Source organism: Thamnophis elegans, chromosome 2 (genome assembly GCF_009769535.1).
Source record: "Thamnophis elegans isolate rThaEle1 chromosome 2, rThaEle1.pri, whole genome shotgun sequence".
Classification (NCBI taxonomy): domain Eukaryota; kingdom Metazoa; phylum Chordata; class Lepidosauria; order Squamata; family Colubridae; genus Thamnophis; species Thamnophis elegans.
Window position 1 is genome coordinate 71,820,720 of NC_045542.1, and position 14,830 is coordinate 71,835,549.

General features: G+C 36.2%; 1 protein-coding gene across 1 annotated transcript in view; it reads left to right on the plus strand.

Annotated features, from left to right (window-relative positions):
• Positions 1–14,830, plus strand: part of TENM2 (teneurin transmembrane protein 2) — an 834,696-nt gene that overhangs the window by 313,755 nt on the left and 506,111 nt on the right. The window contains 1 exon segment of the mRNA XM_032208490.1: positions 5,444–5,527. Within this exon segment, the coding sequence (XP_032064381.1) occupies positions 5,444–5,527 (84 nt within the window).

The window sequence follows — 14,830 nt, forward strand, 5'->3', positions numbered from 1 at the left end:
GGAGGAGAACCACTGCAAAACAGTGCCGCCCACCCCCACCTCCCGCAGTCGTCGCAGAAGGATACCATGGTCGATGGTATTGAAAGCCGCTGAGAGGTCAAGGAGAACCAGGATGGATGCATAGCCTCCATCTCTGGCTCTCCAGAGATCATCGGTCAATGCGACCAAAGCGGTTTCTGTGCTGTAACCGGGCCTGAAGCCAGACTGGAAGGGGTCAAGATAGTTAGCTTCCTCCAAGGTACGCTGAAGCTGGAAGGCCACCACCTTCTCAACAACCTTCCCCACAAAGGGGAGGTTGGAGACTGGACGGTAGTTGTTAAGAACTGCTGGATCCAAGGACGGTTTCTTCAGGAGGGGTCTCACCACCGCCGCCTTCAGCGCGGTGGGGAGATGCCCCTCCCGAAGAGAGGTGGTAACAACCGCCTGGATCCAGCCTCGTGTCACCTCACTGCTGTTGGCAACCAGCCAGGAGGGACACGGGTCCAGTATACAGGTGGAGGCACTCACAGCTCGCATAGCCTTGTCCACATCCCCGGAGGCAACATCCTGAAACTCAACCCAGAGATGGTCTGCCAGATCATTCCCTTGTGTCTCGGCTGGATCTGCAGGAGTGGAGTCCAGGTCCGATCGAAACCGAGCAACTTTGTCCGCCAAGAACTGTACATACTCCTCAGCCTTACCCTGTAAGGGGTTCTCCGTCTCCCTCCTATTTAGGAGGGAGCGGGTTATCCTAAACAGGGTGGCTGGGCGGGACTCGGCGGACGCTACCAAGGAGGCAATGTGTGATCTTTTGGCTGTTCTTAGAGCCTGAATATACTCCTTGGTGCAAGATGTCAACAGTGCCCGGCTCGACTCGGACCTATCGGACCTCCACAGGTGCTCTAGGCGTCTCCTCCGGCGCTTTATCTCACGGAGCTCCTCGGTGAACCAAGGAGGCCTCCGTGGGCCGCTGACCCGGAGGGGCCGTAGTGGCGCAATCCGGTCCAGAGACTCTGATGCTGCCGAGTGCCAGGCAGCAGCAAGAGTCTCCGCCGAACTGTGGGCGAGAGCATCTGGAATAACCCCAAGCTCCGTCTGGAACCTTACTGGGTCCATAAGTCGCCTGGGGCGGAACCACCTGGTCGGTTCCTCCTCCCTACGGTGGGGGTTTGGCCTCCGGAAGTCTAGCCTCAGTAGGCAGTGGTCTGACCACGACAGGGGAATGATCTCATTTCCCCTCAGACCAAGATCATAACTCCACTGCTCCGAGAGGAATACGAGGTCGAGCGTGTGACCCGCTGAGTGGGTTGGGCCTCGAATTACCTGGGTCAAGCCCATGGCTGTCATGGAAGCCATGAACTCCTGCGCTCCATCAGAGTGTTCACCGAGCGAAGGCAAATTGAAGTCCCCCAGAACCATAAGCCTAGGGAACTCAACTGCCAGCTCGGCTACTGACTCGAGGAGCGAGGGGAGGGCTGCTGCAACGCAGTTGGGAGGCAGGTACGTAAGCAGCAAACCCACTTGACCCTTGAGGTCCAGCGTCACCAGTAGGGACTCACACCCGACAAGCTCCGGAGCAGGGATCCTACGAGGTACTAAAGACTCCCGGATTACAATAGCCACACCGCCACCCCTTCCCTGGGCTCTCGGCTGATGAAGCACCTGAAATCCATCTGGGCACATCTCTACGAGGGGGACTCCTCCCTCCGTGCCCAGCCATGTCTCAGTAATACATGCCAGGTCTGCGCCCTCGTCTGTTATCAAGTCCCGGACGAGGGGAGCCTTGTGAACTACAGACCTGGCATTTAGCGACAACAGCCTGAGGCCAGGGTCCTGACTACTCGCGCCATCTGACCTTGGAGTGGGACTCATAGGGCCGGAAGGAGGGATCTCTGTGATATAGCGAACCCTCCTTCCCCGGTAATGGCCAGCCCTAAAGTCCCCGCCGTATCTGCCTCTCCCTGTTATGACCGCAATGCTCCGACCCTCTCCCGTGGATGTAGTTCCCCCAACCACCCCGGTGGCCCCCGCAAATCCCACCAGGTCCTCCGAATCATACATACTCATTCACTCACTCAAACAATCCCCACGTGGTGATTAAAACACAAAAATACAACAATAATAATGATAAAAAGTGGGATCATTCATTCAATCTCATACATACTCCTAACATATCCCAAACACAGTAAGAAAAAGATAGAAAAAGATAGAAAAAGGAAGAAAAAAATAGAATTGCGCACTTATTACGTTGTTAAAAAGCGAGTCCAGATCGAGCCAAATGGCTCTCCATAATTAAAGTAATTAAAATAGATGTTGTGATTAGCGTCCAGTTATAGTCCGGAGAAGGTATACGGGGGGGTAGTTCGTATTCCCCTCTTCTGTTGGTCTGGATAAGTCCAAAGAGTCCGGAATAAATAAAGGGGATAGGAGGTCGTCTTCCACCAGTGCTGCTCCAAATAGAGTTCCCAGGATAATAGTGGTAGGTAATGATGCTGATGGTACTCGAAGCCAAATAAAGCTGAGCTAGCAGGTCTGGAACCAGATGGAACTGAGATAGCAGGACCAAAGACAGATGGAACTTGGCTAGCAAGTCTGGGTAACCAAACACCACAATCAGATGTGGCTGGAAATTAAAAACCCACCATAAGGGGGCGCCAGATGGTACGTGGAAGACACAAGGCAGAGCCTCACCGAAGCAAAGGGAGGCAGGAAATAAAATGCATCCAGGGAGCCACCTGACTGGGCAGGGATAAAGAAGGGAGGAGGCAATGCTGGGAGGGAAGTAAGGCTGGATGGAAAAAGGGGCCATCCGGAGGGGCTGGTGCAGCGTCGGGGGAAGCCACCCATCCACTCTGCTCAGTCCCCACACTGCTCCGATACGTTCTCTCTCCCTCCAAGATGATGATGGTCTCACACAGCCCCAATGAGGCAGTTCAATAAGCCTGGTAGAAAAAGTTCGATAAGCCAGGTAGAGAAGCCAGGTAGAGAGGCCAGAGGCCACCACCGTTGCAGCCGGCGTGATGTTACTCCTCCCACCGCCAAGTAATGCAAACAGCTCACGGAACCCAAAACCCCAAAGTTGTAGAGCCCGGGGGCGTCCAGAAACGGCGACCCCTGCAAGGGACTGGGCTGGCCCTATAAATTCTCTCTCCTTCTTGGTTGTCCCAAAGGTCTTCAAGGAAAAACAAACTCCAGTTGCCTTTTGAAAAAACACCTTTGGGATAATCCAGTATACATTTTTCTATCTTCCTTTAAAAAGTTATGCGAAAGCCTTGATTGACCACTGCCATGATGTACAGTTGAAAGCAACCTCTATCGGCCTATCTGATGATGATCAAAATTTAAAAATATTACATTTATCTTTTTTTAAGGACATAGTTAAATATTCTTGGAATTTTCTTGATACATAACCTTTGAACATTCCTAAACACAGTGACATTTTCTCTGAAAAAAAATTAAAACATATTGTGACTGGTCCATGAGGCCTAATTTTTTTATATCCTCTTTATAGTGAAAATAGAGCTGTTATAAAATAAACAATATATATATATAAAACAAGAAAAATTTAAAAAGTAAATTATATAAGTACTAGCAAGTAACAAAAAAAAATCATAAAAATAAAATAAAATACAAAAAAACCTGTTTAGTTTTCACGATGGCATGATTTATTTAAGGTGTGTATCAGTGTTGGGATTCAATATTTTTTTACTACTGGTTCTGTGGGTGTGGCTTGGTGGGCGTGGTGTGGCTTTGTGGGCGTGGCTTTGTGGGCATGGCAGGGGTGGTATTTACCAGTTCTCTGAACTACTCAAAATTTCCGCTACTGGTTCTCCAGAACTGGTCAGAACCTGCTGAATACCATCTCTAGTGTGTATGAACAATGGATCTGTGCTTAACATTTGGATGAATGAATTATTGTTTTCCTGTAAGAAGGAAAAAGTAGAAAAAGTGAATGTAAAAAAAAAACCAAAAACCTATACCCCTATATGAAGATTAGCTTGGTAAAAGTTCCTGAAAATGAGTTTGGCAGAATTTTCATAGAGAGATGAATTATGACAATGAGAGGAATTTGGAGAGTGCAGTTAATCTATTTTATGTGCAGATTAGATGCACAGGGTAATTTTTTACCTGCCAGAATGTCAAAAATGGGAAAGAAAGTTTATTTGTTGATTTAGTGAAAGTGTGTGACAAAATGAATAAACTCAAATGTTTTATGAAATATGAAATTGAGGCTTGATTGCTGAATGAAATAAAAGTAGTATATGATGGAAGTACATTGTACCTGAAAGCATAGCAAATAGTTGAAGACAAGTGGTATAAAATCTATTTGGCTGTTTAATATGTTTCTTAGTAAAGGTGTAAGGAATCTTTTTGTAAATTTAGCTTCATGTTGGCTGGGAATATTAATGTGTGCACAGTTGCTTGCATAGAAAATGCTATGTCCCTTCATTCCAAACTTCAACAAGTATTCCATTGAAGGCAAGAACCCAAAGGGGTTTGAAAGATTGCAGCCCATCTCTACAACAAATCTCCCTCAAATATGATTTCAAGAAAAACCATTAATATTTCATATAAATCAATATTTATTTTAGCATGCTGTTATAGCTTCAATTGTTTAACTTTTTTAAAAGAATCCTTTCTTCACTGTAAGCTTGTTAATGTGTAATAGCATTTATTAAAGATGCATATTTTGACAGTAATATTATTTGCAAGAAATTTTTACCTGAAAGAAAGGTTTGGCCTAGCTATTAATTAGCTTATCTTTTCCATTCAAGCTGCTAATTTTATTAACAGTTGTAACAATTCTGAATGTACCATTCTCATTTTTTCTCGCCCAAAAATATCCATTAAAGTGTTATTAATCAGCAAGAACTTGTTTTTAAAATCTTGTGCAGTGCATAGAAGAACTTAATGTCTATCTAAATGATGATAATTTTTGTTGTTGTTTAGAATGTATCTATTTTCAATGAAGGTGAATTCTTCTTAAAAGAATTCCCTCCCTCATATTTTCTCCTCAAAATGGTTTCTATGCTATAAGGAACCTATGCTATTTGATTGCATTCTATTGGGGGGGGGGAGAAATATGTTGGATTTATTTTCATATCTATATTTTAGATAAATTGATTTGAAGGTCAGTTTATTTTCAGCAGATTAGCTAAAGCTACAATAGAAGATAATGTTAGATAAATTTGGTTTAAATTAGGATTGGGTTGAATACATGGGCAATGGAAATCTATATTCACGCATCCCCTATATTTACTGATAATAACTTTGTATCGGGAAGAAGTGGCACGTTTTGGTAATTCTGCCAGTGAAGTTTGGGTCATAATTTAATTATAATCACACTGAATGTTTGGCTAGTGGGGCGACTCTAGAGAAATACTGCTGGATATACTAAAATATGTTATTGACAGTGAAGTCTAATAAAGAGTGTGCTAAATTGTGTTTATTTTATTTCATTTAGATTTTCATACTCAACTTTCTGAGACATTGAAAGACAGACAGACTGGCTGGCAGCAGCTGGCTGAAACAAAGAATTCTCTAATACGTAAGATTTTTTTATCTTATTTCACCCTGTATTTTCTATAAGTCAATTTAGTTTTGCTAGTTGTGCTATTCCAGTTGTGATTAGACTACATGAACTTATGTGTTTATACATGTTTATGCATATATTTCTTGTTTTAGTCAATGTTTGCTATTAAAAACATTGGTTTGGGAAATTCAATGGAAAGGTGTAATATTAAAATGTTTCAGGAAATATTACTTGAAACTTACAGATATTTTCCACAATTTCAAATGAAAATATGGGATATGATTATTTTTTATTCATTAATAATGTTGTCTTCTCTTTGAGCATTGGGAGACAAAATATAATAACTTCATGAATTTCAACATCTACACTGAATAATCTTATGACTTCTTCCAATATAGCATTATCTTTCCATAAGATTTGAGTAGGTTTTTATAAACTCAGATCCATGTAGGTTTAGATGGAAGTGCAATAATTTCACCAGTCAAATTGCTTACTTCGCCTATTTATTATAGGCCATTATTGTATTGTGAGTGCAATATTATGAGAACAGTAGATATGTTACTGCATTTAATAAGTGACAATATAAACCTATGTAGCTTTGGGCTTATACTTTTTACAACATTCACTCCATAAATACCAGGAATAATTTCTTTTTTAAATTATTGTTTCCATTTTAAGACACAGTGTTTGCTTTGATCTATTTTATTACTTACCTGGGATTCTGGTTCATCCTTTTGTTCTTGTTACAAAGAATTTTAACAACAGCTGTTACCAGTCTAATTCACATATTATTCCAATCTTAATAGATGATTTGCTATGGAAAAAAAAATAAAAGCAAAACTATTTGCTTTTTTTCGGAAGACACAAATATAAGCAAACCCACATTCTTATAAGGATTTTATTTCATATTTTAGATTATTTTCCACAGCTAAAACTTGTGTAAATAAATACAAAGATAAACCCTAAGCATATTCTGCCTTAATGACTGATGGGCACTATTTCTTCAGATATAAATTCAGTGCAGTAATGAAAGAGCTGAATATTGTTCGTAATGCTATTCATAAGATGATGCAGATGTAGGAATTGGCAATTATATCAGCTTTCCAGTACTAGTAATTCAGTAAAAGAATTATGACCAAATTATACATTTTGGGCTGCCAGTAGACAGATGGTGGTTGTTTTTGTAATCTGTCTGAGGACATAGCCCCATAATCGCTGAAGCATTCTTCAAAAAATCATAAGGCACTGTTAAACACAAGCACACACAACAACAACTTTTGTTATATTGTGGCTACAGGCTTTGGTCTTAATTGTATTTTTCAAGCATGAAAGGATTTCCTCTGTTCATAGAAGCCGTTTGATGCACTTGATGATTCTATAGATGGATGGGAAGTGAGTGCACTGTTACCTACAAATCCTTCAAATTTTCCAGCACTGTTTTTCAGAGAAAGCAGAAACTGACTTTTTCTGCTATAAATAGCAGAAGAACTATAGAGAAGGGCTAGAGAAGTTCTATGAAAATGAGCTCCAGCACGAGTCCAAAAGCTTGGAAGACAAAACCTCTAGTCCCGGTGACCGACCCAGATTGGGTCAACATTATCCTGGGACATGTATATTTGCCTTCCTTCATGAGAACTATAGTTTTTTTTTTTTTTTTTTTAGTTTTCAAAACAAACACAACACATCCTTCTTTACATACTGTAGAAAGTATATCAGTTGGTTACAAAAAGACTTTTGTGCATCTCTTCCACAGTCAACAAACATAATTCATATTAACTCAAGTATTTTAACTCAGATATTTATACATATTACCATCATCATACCTCCCAATTTCATTTGACTATAATTGTTTAAATGTCCTTCAACATAAAATATACCAAGATTTAATACATAACCACATACTGGCATTTCATTTACTATTTCTAAAATCCTCCATTAAGACTGAATCCTTATGTCCTATTCTAGCTAAACATCCATAATATTTAATAACACAATTTTCTAATCCTCCTTTCCAAATCACTGTTTACAATTTACATACAGTTTCCTTATGTTGTATACATACATACATGCATGCATGCATGCATGCATACATACATACATACATATGTTATCCTTATCTCTCCTTTATTTAACTATATCCTGTATCATAACATTTCCCCCTAATAATCAAGACTTTAACTGTATCTAACTTAATTCTTTTTTATTAACCTTTATATATAATCCAAAAAGATTTCTAATATTCCTTTCATGGGTACCATTCAATATTCATATCCAATTATTATCATAATACTACACATTGTATACATTAGTAACATTATCAATTATTTATTTAACTATATTGTCACTAAATTTCACTAAGTTTAACTAGTTTTAAATTGGGCTCTTCTATCTATCAATCTGTATCTTTTCAGTAGCAAAACAATCTCATATCTTCTACCATTTATGGTGTCAGTCCTCTAATCATCTCCTTAATCAACTTTGTATGGACTCCTCTTAGCAACTCCTTGCTTATAAAATCTCTCATGTAATTCCGATGCCCTTCTTCTGTGTCCTTAATCAGTTTATCTTTGATTGTCAGTAGTGTTATCAATGATATTGCTAATAAAATTTCTCTCTTTAAATCCATAAATTCTTTTATTTTTTCTTCTTCTGTATCTTGCCATCTGGGATAGATTTCCCCTCCATTTAGTTCCTCTTTCAATATTCCACTCTTTCTATTTTCAGAGACAAACCAATCACCATAAATATCAGCAAATTTAATTTCTTTATATTCATTTTCCTCTTCGATTTTTAGGGTTTTAACCACCACTTTTTCCACTTGATAAACCTCCTCAACTTCTTTATCATCTTTTGCTGTTAGATGCTCTAAGTCTTCCAGCTTCTTCTCTATCCTTTCATATGTATTTGATAATTTCTGTATTTCTGAGAATATCTTTTGCAGACTTAAAGTTCCTTTCTGCTGTTGAGATTGTGCCATTATCTCCAGGTAACAAACACTGCTGCTTTAGCCTGGAAGGTTAATAAGATTAAGCATAGATTCACAATAACTTTTTATTTTCACTTTTCTCTGATTAAAGATATACTTCAAAGAAACATCTGTATGTTTTTCTTCTTATCACTCTCTATAAACAAGCAGCAAGACCTTGGCGTGCCAAGCCAGGATAATCAGTGAGAAAAACAAAAGTGTTTCATTTCCAATACACAAACCTTCCAGCCTCTGAGTAGCAGTGTTATTGTTGCAACTTTCTTTGTTTCTTTTTGTTTTTTATTGGCCTGATAACTGGAAGAAACTCAGAAGGAAGATTTGTGTGTGTGAGTCATGACAAGGTCTATAATGATGTGATATGTGCTTTTCCTTTTTATCTACTTCTGTATGCAACGAATTGTAAAAAGAAAAATGGTTTCACATAATCATAACTATTACCTAAGTCTACTTCTGCCCTCATCCCTTGGACGTCCCTGAAAATCAAGATCCAACTAAAATTGCCATTTTTATTTCATTGTTAATATGCCAAGGAGAATGGGAGACCTTCATTTTTGTTTATCTGGGGGAAAAAATGCTGAATCTGGGATGAATAGATAAATGGGACTCAATAGTCCTTGCTACTGATTTTTTTTTTGGTTTTTTTTTGTTTTACATGTTGCTATTCCCTTAAGGTATATTCATCTTAAGGAATATTATTTCAACATCATCTTTATTTACCTTTATATCCTTTATTTAGAATTTATTCACAGCAATGAGAGATATAAGGGAGCTTTTTTTTCAGTGTTCTTACTGAAATGATCCCAGTAAAATTTGAATCTATTTGGCAATTGAATCATGTTATCACATTTTCTGTCTGGTGATGTCATCATTAGAATAAGGACAATGGACACTTTTCTCTTCTTGTCTTTGCATTTAATTTAGTCAACTTTTAAATCAGTTCATGGAAAATAATATTTTACCAGAATATATTTGGTTCAATTTTAGATGTTTGGTATTTAAAATTAATTAGCTCTGTGGTGTGTGTGTGTGTGTGTGTGTGTGTGTGTGTGTGTGTGTGTGTATGTATATATATATATATATATATATATATATATATATATATATATATATATATATATATATATATTGTTCACGCTAAGTTATATGTAGTATACATATTGATTTTTTTTCCAGCTTTTACTTGTTTTTAATGATATAAAACTTACCTATTAACTGTAGTGAAGAGTTGGCTGGATTATTTTATTTGTTTGTTTTAAAGCCTTGGTAATAGAAAATAAAACTTTTGGATTGTTTATTGTACTAATGACTTTTATTTTCCCTTTTGAAATATCAGTTAAAGTAGCATTGAATTCTTTAAGAATACATCTTTAATTGTTTTTTAACAACATCTGAATTCCTTAAGACAGCGTTATAGTGGTTAAAATGTTATGGCAGGACACTCTTAAACCTAATTAAAAAAGTTAATACTAATTGAACAGAGTTTTAAATTAATTGGAGTAATATGTTGTTGGACCTAGTAGCACTAGTAGATGGAACAAAAATCCATTGTTCAAATTCTTTTCAGCAATAACCTCACTTTGTGGCCTTAAACAAGCTACTCTCTACATTAATCTTTTAGTGCTCTATTGGAAAGATGTATATATGTCGAATACTAAGAGTTTTTCCTAGATGTGAAAATGTATCAAAAACAGATTTAATAAGAGAACAAAACAAATACTGGGACTTCCCCCTGCCTCAATATTTCTTGTTCCAGAATTATAACTTATTTTTGTCTATTGCTTCTTGCACTGAGAACTTAAGAAGCTCATCTTTCTTTTGATGTCTAGCATAAGGAGAAATATCAGTACCAAATTGGCAGAAAGGTTTTTATTCACCCAAAGTTACATGGCAAGTAGGTAGCTATATAAACTGAATAAATAAATGGATAAGTCCTATGAATTCTATTAACTCTTTGTGTCATTCGACCCTCCGATTCAACAGTTAGTTGGGACCTTGTTTATTGCTAAGTAAAAAGAAATGCTAAAATGTTTCTGATCCATAATGTGTCACTATTAATTAATGTAAATAATTTGTCTTTGATTTTGTTTCATCTTATATTATTAATAGATACAAATATTTTGCCATCAGATTTATTTCCTTTCATTCATTCATTCAAGAGATAGAAGAATCTTAGCCTCTTGTTTGGCCACGAGTTGAGCATGTTGTATTATTATTATCAGTAATGTTCATCTGTTCCTGATAATTCTGTCACACATCAAATATACCTTATCTTCATAGAAAATAATGTTTAAATAAGCCAGATGTTATTAACCCCAGTGGGATTTCATTGAAGTTGTCCCAGTGAAAAAATTAATAAATTTGATGCCTTTCCTGTAGTTTTTCATTATTGATTTCCTACAGGTTTTATATTTGAAAAGTTAGAAACAATTGTATGAAATAGGTAAGCAAAGTTGTATTTGTGTCCTGTGGGTCTTTGCATTGATTTCTACAGTACCAGTTTCAGATGAAACAATTACTTTCCTTATAACATGCTGTTTTGTCCATGAATCATTTACTATTGCAAGTAAACTATGTTATGAAATATGTGGAAGGAAATAAAAACATTTCTGAGAAAGAAGTGTATTTCTGAAGAAAATAATTAATTGTAGATTTTGTTCTAAGAAAAAAAACAGACAACTTCTGATTATAGAAACCTGCTGGGCAGATTTACTGGTAATCTTTGGTATAGAATTTGTGACTTAAATACGCTGTTATTCAAACTGACTAATTTACAGAGCTTAAGATTGGGGGGAAACTTCAGTTTTCAGCTTTTAGCATAATATTCCACTGGGTGAAACTTATACAAATCCAAGTCTGGTGTATTGTGCAATGTATTCATTAAAAAAAATGAAAGCATGAAAATAAATGTTCGCATTATAAAGAACTTGATGATCACAAATTCTCTAGCACTTTTACATATAACATCCAGCAAAAGAAATCCACTTTGATAGGTGGCAAGTTTTGACAAGACAAACACCATCTGTTACCACTGATTTATTTTATGGAATTCTTATACTGAGTGATTTTACTCTATTTTTAAAACTTATTTAAAAAAATCAGAAATACTTAAAGACACATCTGGTATTCAGAAAAAGTGCATTTTGTGCATTTTATATAGTCACACATTTCAAGAAAATCCTGGCTGCAAAATATTTTGCTCCTCAAATACTAAGGAATAAAGGTACAGATATAATATTCATGCTATTTTTGTGTAATGACATGTACTGTATGTAGTGTAGTAATAATGCTGGGGATGTTGTAACTACACTTAAGGATCTGAAGACTGTGTATGAAAGTAAATGTTATAACAATTTTGCAACAGCTAAGCCTAATCAGTACTTGAAAAGGAGTCTTTCTGGAAACTTTATGCAGATCATCTTGGCTTCCATATGGAATAAATTAAGTAGACAACTATAATTAATAAATGCATTAATTTATTTCCATGGTAATGTTAACTACAAATATAACTCTAGCAATTAAAAATGGCAACTATTAAAATATGTGTGCTTTGCTGGATAATGTCACTGGTGTTTTAAGAAGATATAAATACTTTTAAGTTCTTATAGGATCACAGATAGACCTCATTATTTTATGTATTACTTTGCAGTAATCCCATTAATTTCAATAAAAACTATTTTCAAGGAAATTGAAGAATGATATGCAGCACAAATGTTTGGATGTCAGCCCAGAAGTAAGTGCTAATTAATTCCATGGGGTTTATTTCTAATAAGTGTGTTGGTTTACAGCTTGAGCCAGGTCCCAATGAATTGTCTTTTACCTACTACATGCTTTAAGCATCTATAGAAGCAAGTGCCAACAATTCAGAATAGATCATCTTTGTTTTAAAACCGTTTTAATTATTTTAAACATTTTTTCCACTTAATCCAGATTAATGGATTAATATGGGCAGCTACAAAAATAAATTAATAATTAAATAAATAAATATTTCCTTTTTCCTCATTTGAAGAATGATTGAAATGTTGATGAGTAACACATAATCAACAATCTGCTGCTGCAGTTCAGACATAATTCATTTTTCCATCGTTACTTAATTCTTTGGTACCTCTCATGCATGAAAGATCCATAATTCTTGATACTTTGATTATACCTTGATATATTTCAAATATTAAGAATATAATCAAGAAGAACCTATATGTCCTTGAGAAGCAGAGGTTGCCGCAAAGTATTATTAACAATCCTATGAATTACCTATCATGGTTTAGAACATATCTAAACTCTGTAAGTTAAGTTATAGCTCTACATCAGTGATAATCAACCTTTGTTAAAGGTTTATAAAACAAGCGTTAATTTGCACTCTGTGTTCAACAGAGATTAATATATGTATTTTAAAACTTTGTTCAACTGATTGAAAAAAAACAATACATCCAAATGTATTGTTCCAAAGTGAACATAGGTAATATCAATGGCATCTACATGCTTCAAGCTTTTATAATGAATTTGTAGCTCAGAAACCCAGAGTAATTATTTCAAGAACTTCAAGAAGACATTTAATAAATTGTCAAGTAGCACTGTGAAATATTTCAGCTGAATTTTAAATTCTCCACAGACAATTCAGAAAAACTCAATAGGATCACACAATCTATGTTTTTATGGATGAGGGGTCTTTTGCATCTATTTTGCAGCATTCCTTGTAGGTTTTGAAAGAGTTCCACAAAGTCACCCTATTTTTGCCAGTGTTTCAATGGGGTTGGAGGGAAACTCTGAGAGTGAACCCAAAGTTACATTGAATTACATAATTTCTTACCACAACATGAATGAGTGATGATAAATGACAAGTGACAGACCTGCAAAACTGAAAGATTCAGTTCACATTTGTAATCAGTGTGGTGAAAATATGTAACATTGCCCAACCAAACAAATATTTTAAATAGGGTGTGGCATTTTAGAACTGAAGATAAAAAGATGTTTTGGGTCATAAATATGTCTACAGCTTCTTAAAAGAGCTGGGATTTTTTTCTGGAAAATACAGTATACAGTATGTTAAGTTTTAAGCGCTGTTACAGATGGTAGAGGGACATGGTGGTTCAGTGGCTAGGATGCTGTCAATTAGAAAGGTCTTCCGTTCGGTGGTTCGAATCCCTAGCACTGCGTAACTAAGCTCACAATACTTGTCCCAGCTTCTGCCAATCTAGCAGTTGTAAAAACATGCATGTAAAAATGCAGGTAGAAAAATGGGAACCATCTTTGGTGGGACCATGGAGACGTCTTCGGACAGCACTGGCTCTTTAACTTTGAAATGGAGATGAGCACTGCTCCCTAGAGTTGGGAACGACTAGCACATATGTGCGAGGGGAACATTTACAGATAGTGTGACAGACCCAGATATATTCCAAACACCTTTTCTCCTTCAGATTTGGAACACGTTAGGGCCATAGTATTGTTAAACAATAAAAGGAGTAAAACTTTTTAAAAGTGTAAATCAGTCTAAATTATTTTAAATGCTTATCATAACATTCTCACTGGCATGGGCAATTCAGTTCAAATATTCTTAATTATATTTATGGACCCTTTCTCAGCAATGGAAAATTCTACCGAAAATTCGGTTTATGATATGGTTTGAGACAAACCCTAAACTCTTCAATATTCATTAATCATGTTTGTAGGCTGATGTTCATACCTGAACATAACCTGACCAGCTAAAACATTTCTAGAGGAAGATTAATATCCAAAGCCAACCAAAGCCATTAAAAAGCATATCAATCAGAACCACAAATAATATTATTCTGACATTTTACTGTTGCCCCTGCAATATGCATACCATCCATTTTAACCTATCTTTTGTTTTTTTTAAAGGGCAAAACTATTGAATGCAGAACACAAGATGTTATAATTCACACAAGTTAAGTTGAATTAGAGATAGTGGCTAATCAAATCAACATTATAACAATAATAGCAATAACTGATAGTGTTTCATTGATTTTCCATTTTAGAATTCCAGGTGAACATGATTTTCCCTTTGTATGAATAATTACTACAATTCACTGGGCAGCTTGAGAATTGTGATCAAATGTAGTATATAGCATGTTATTTGAAGGTCATATTATACCTTGAAGCAATTTTTGAAATTAGAAAAGAATCTGCATATAAAATGATGAAAACCTGGTTGGCATTTAATTTAGGAAGGTGAACATTTATTTAAAGCACTGCAATGAAAAACTAAAAATATAAATATGATGTGGAATATGGATTTATATTTAGCATTCCTGAACAAACATTATTGCAATTCAAAGGAGATGATAATTTTTCATGTAAAGCTTGAAATTAAAAATATT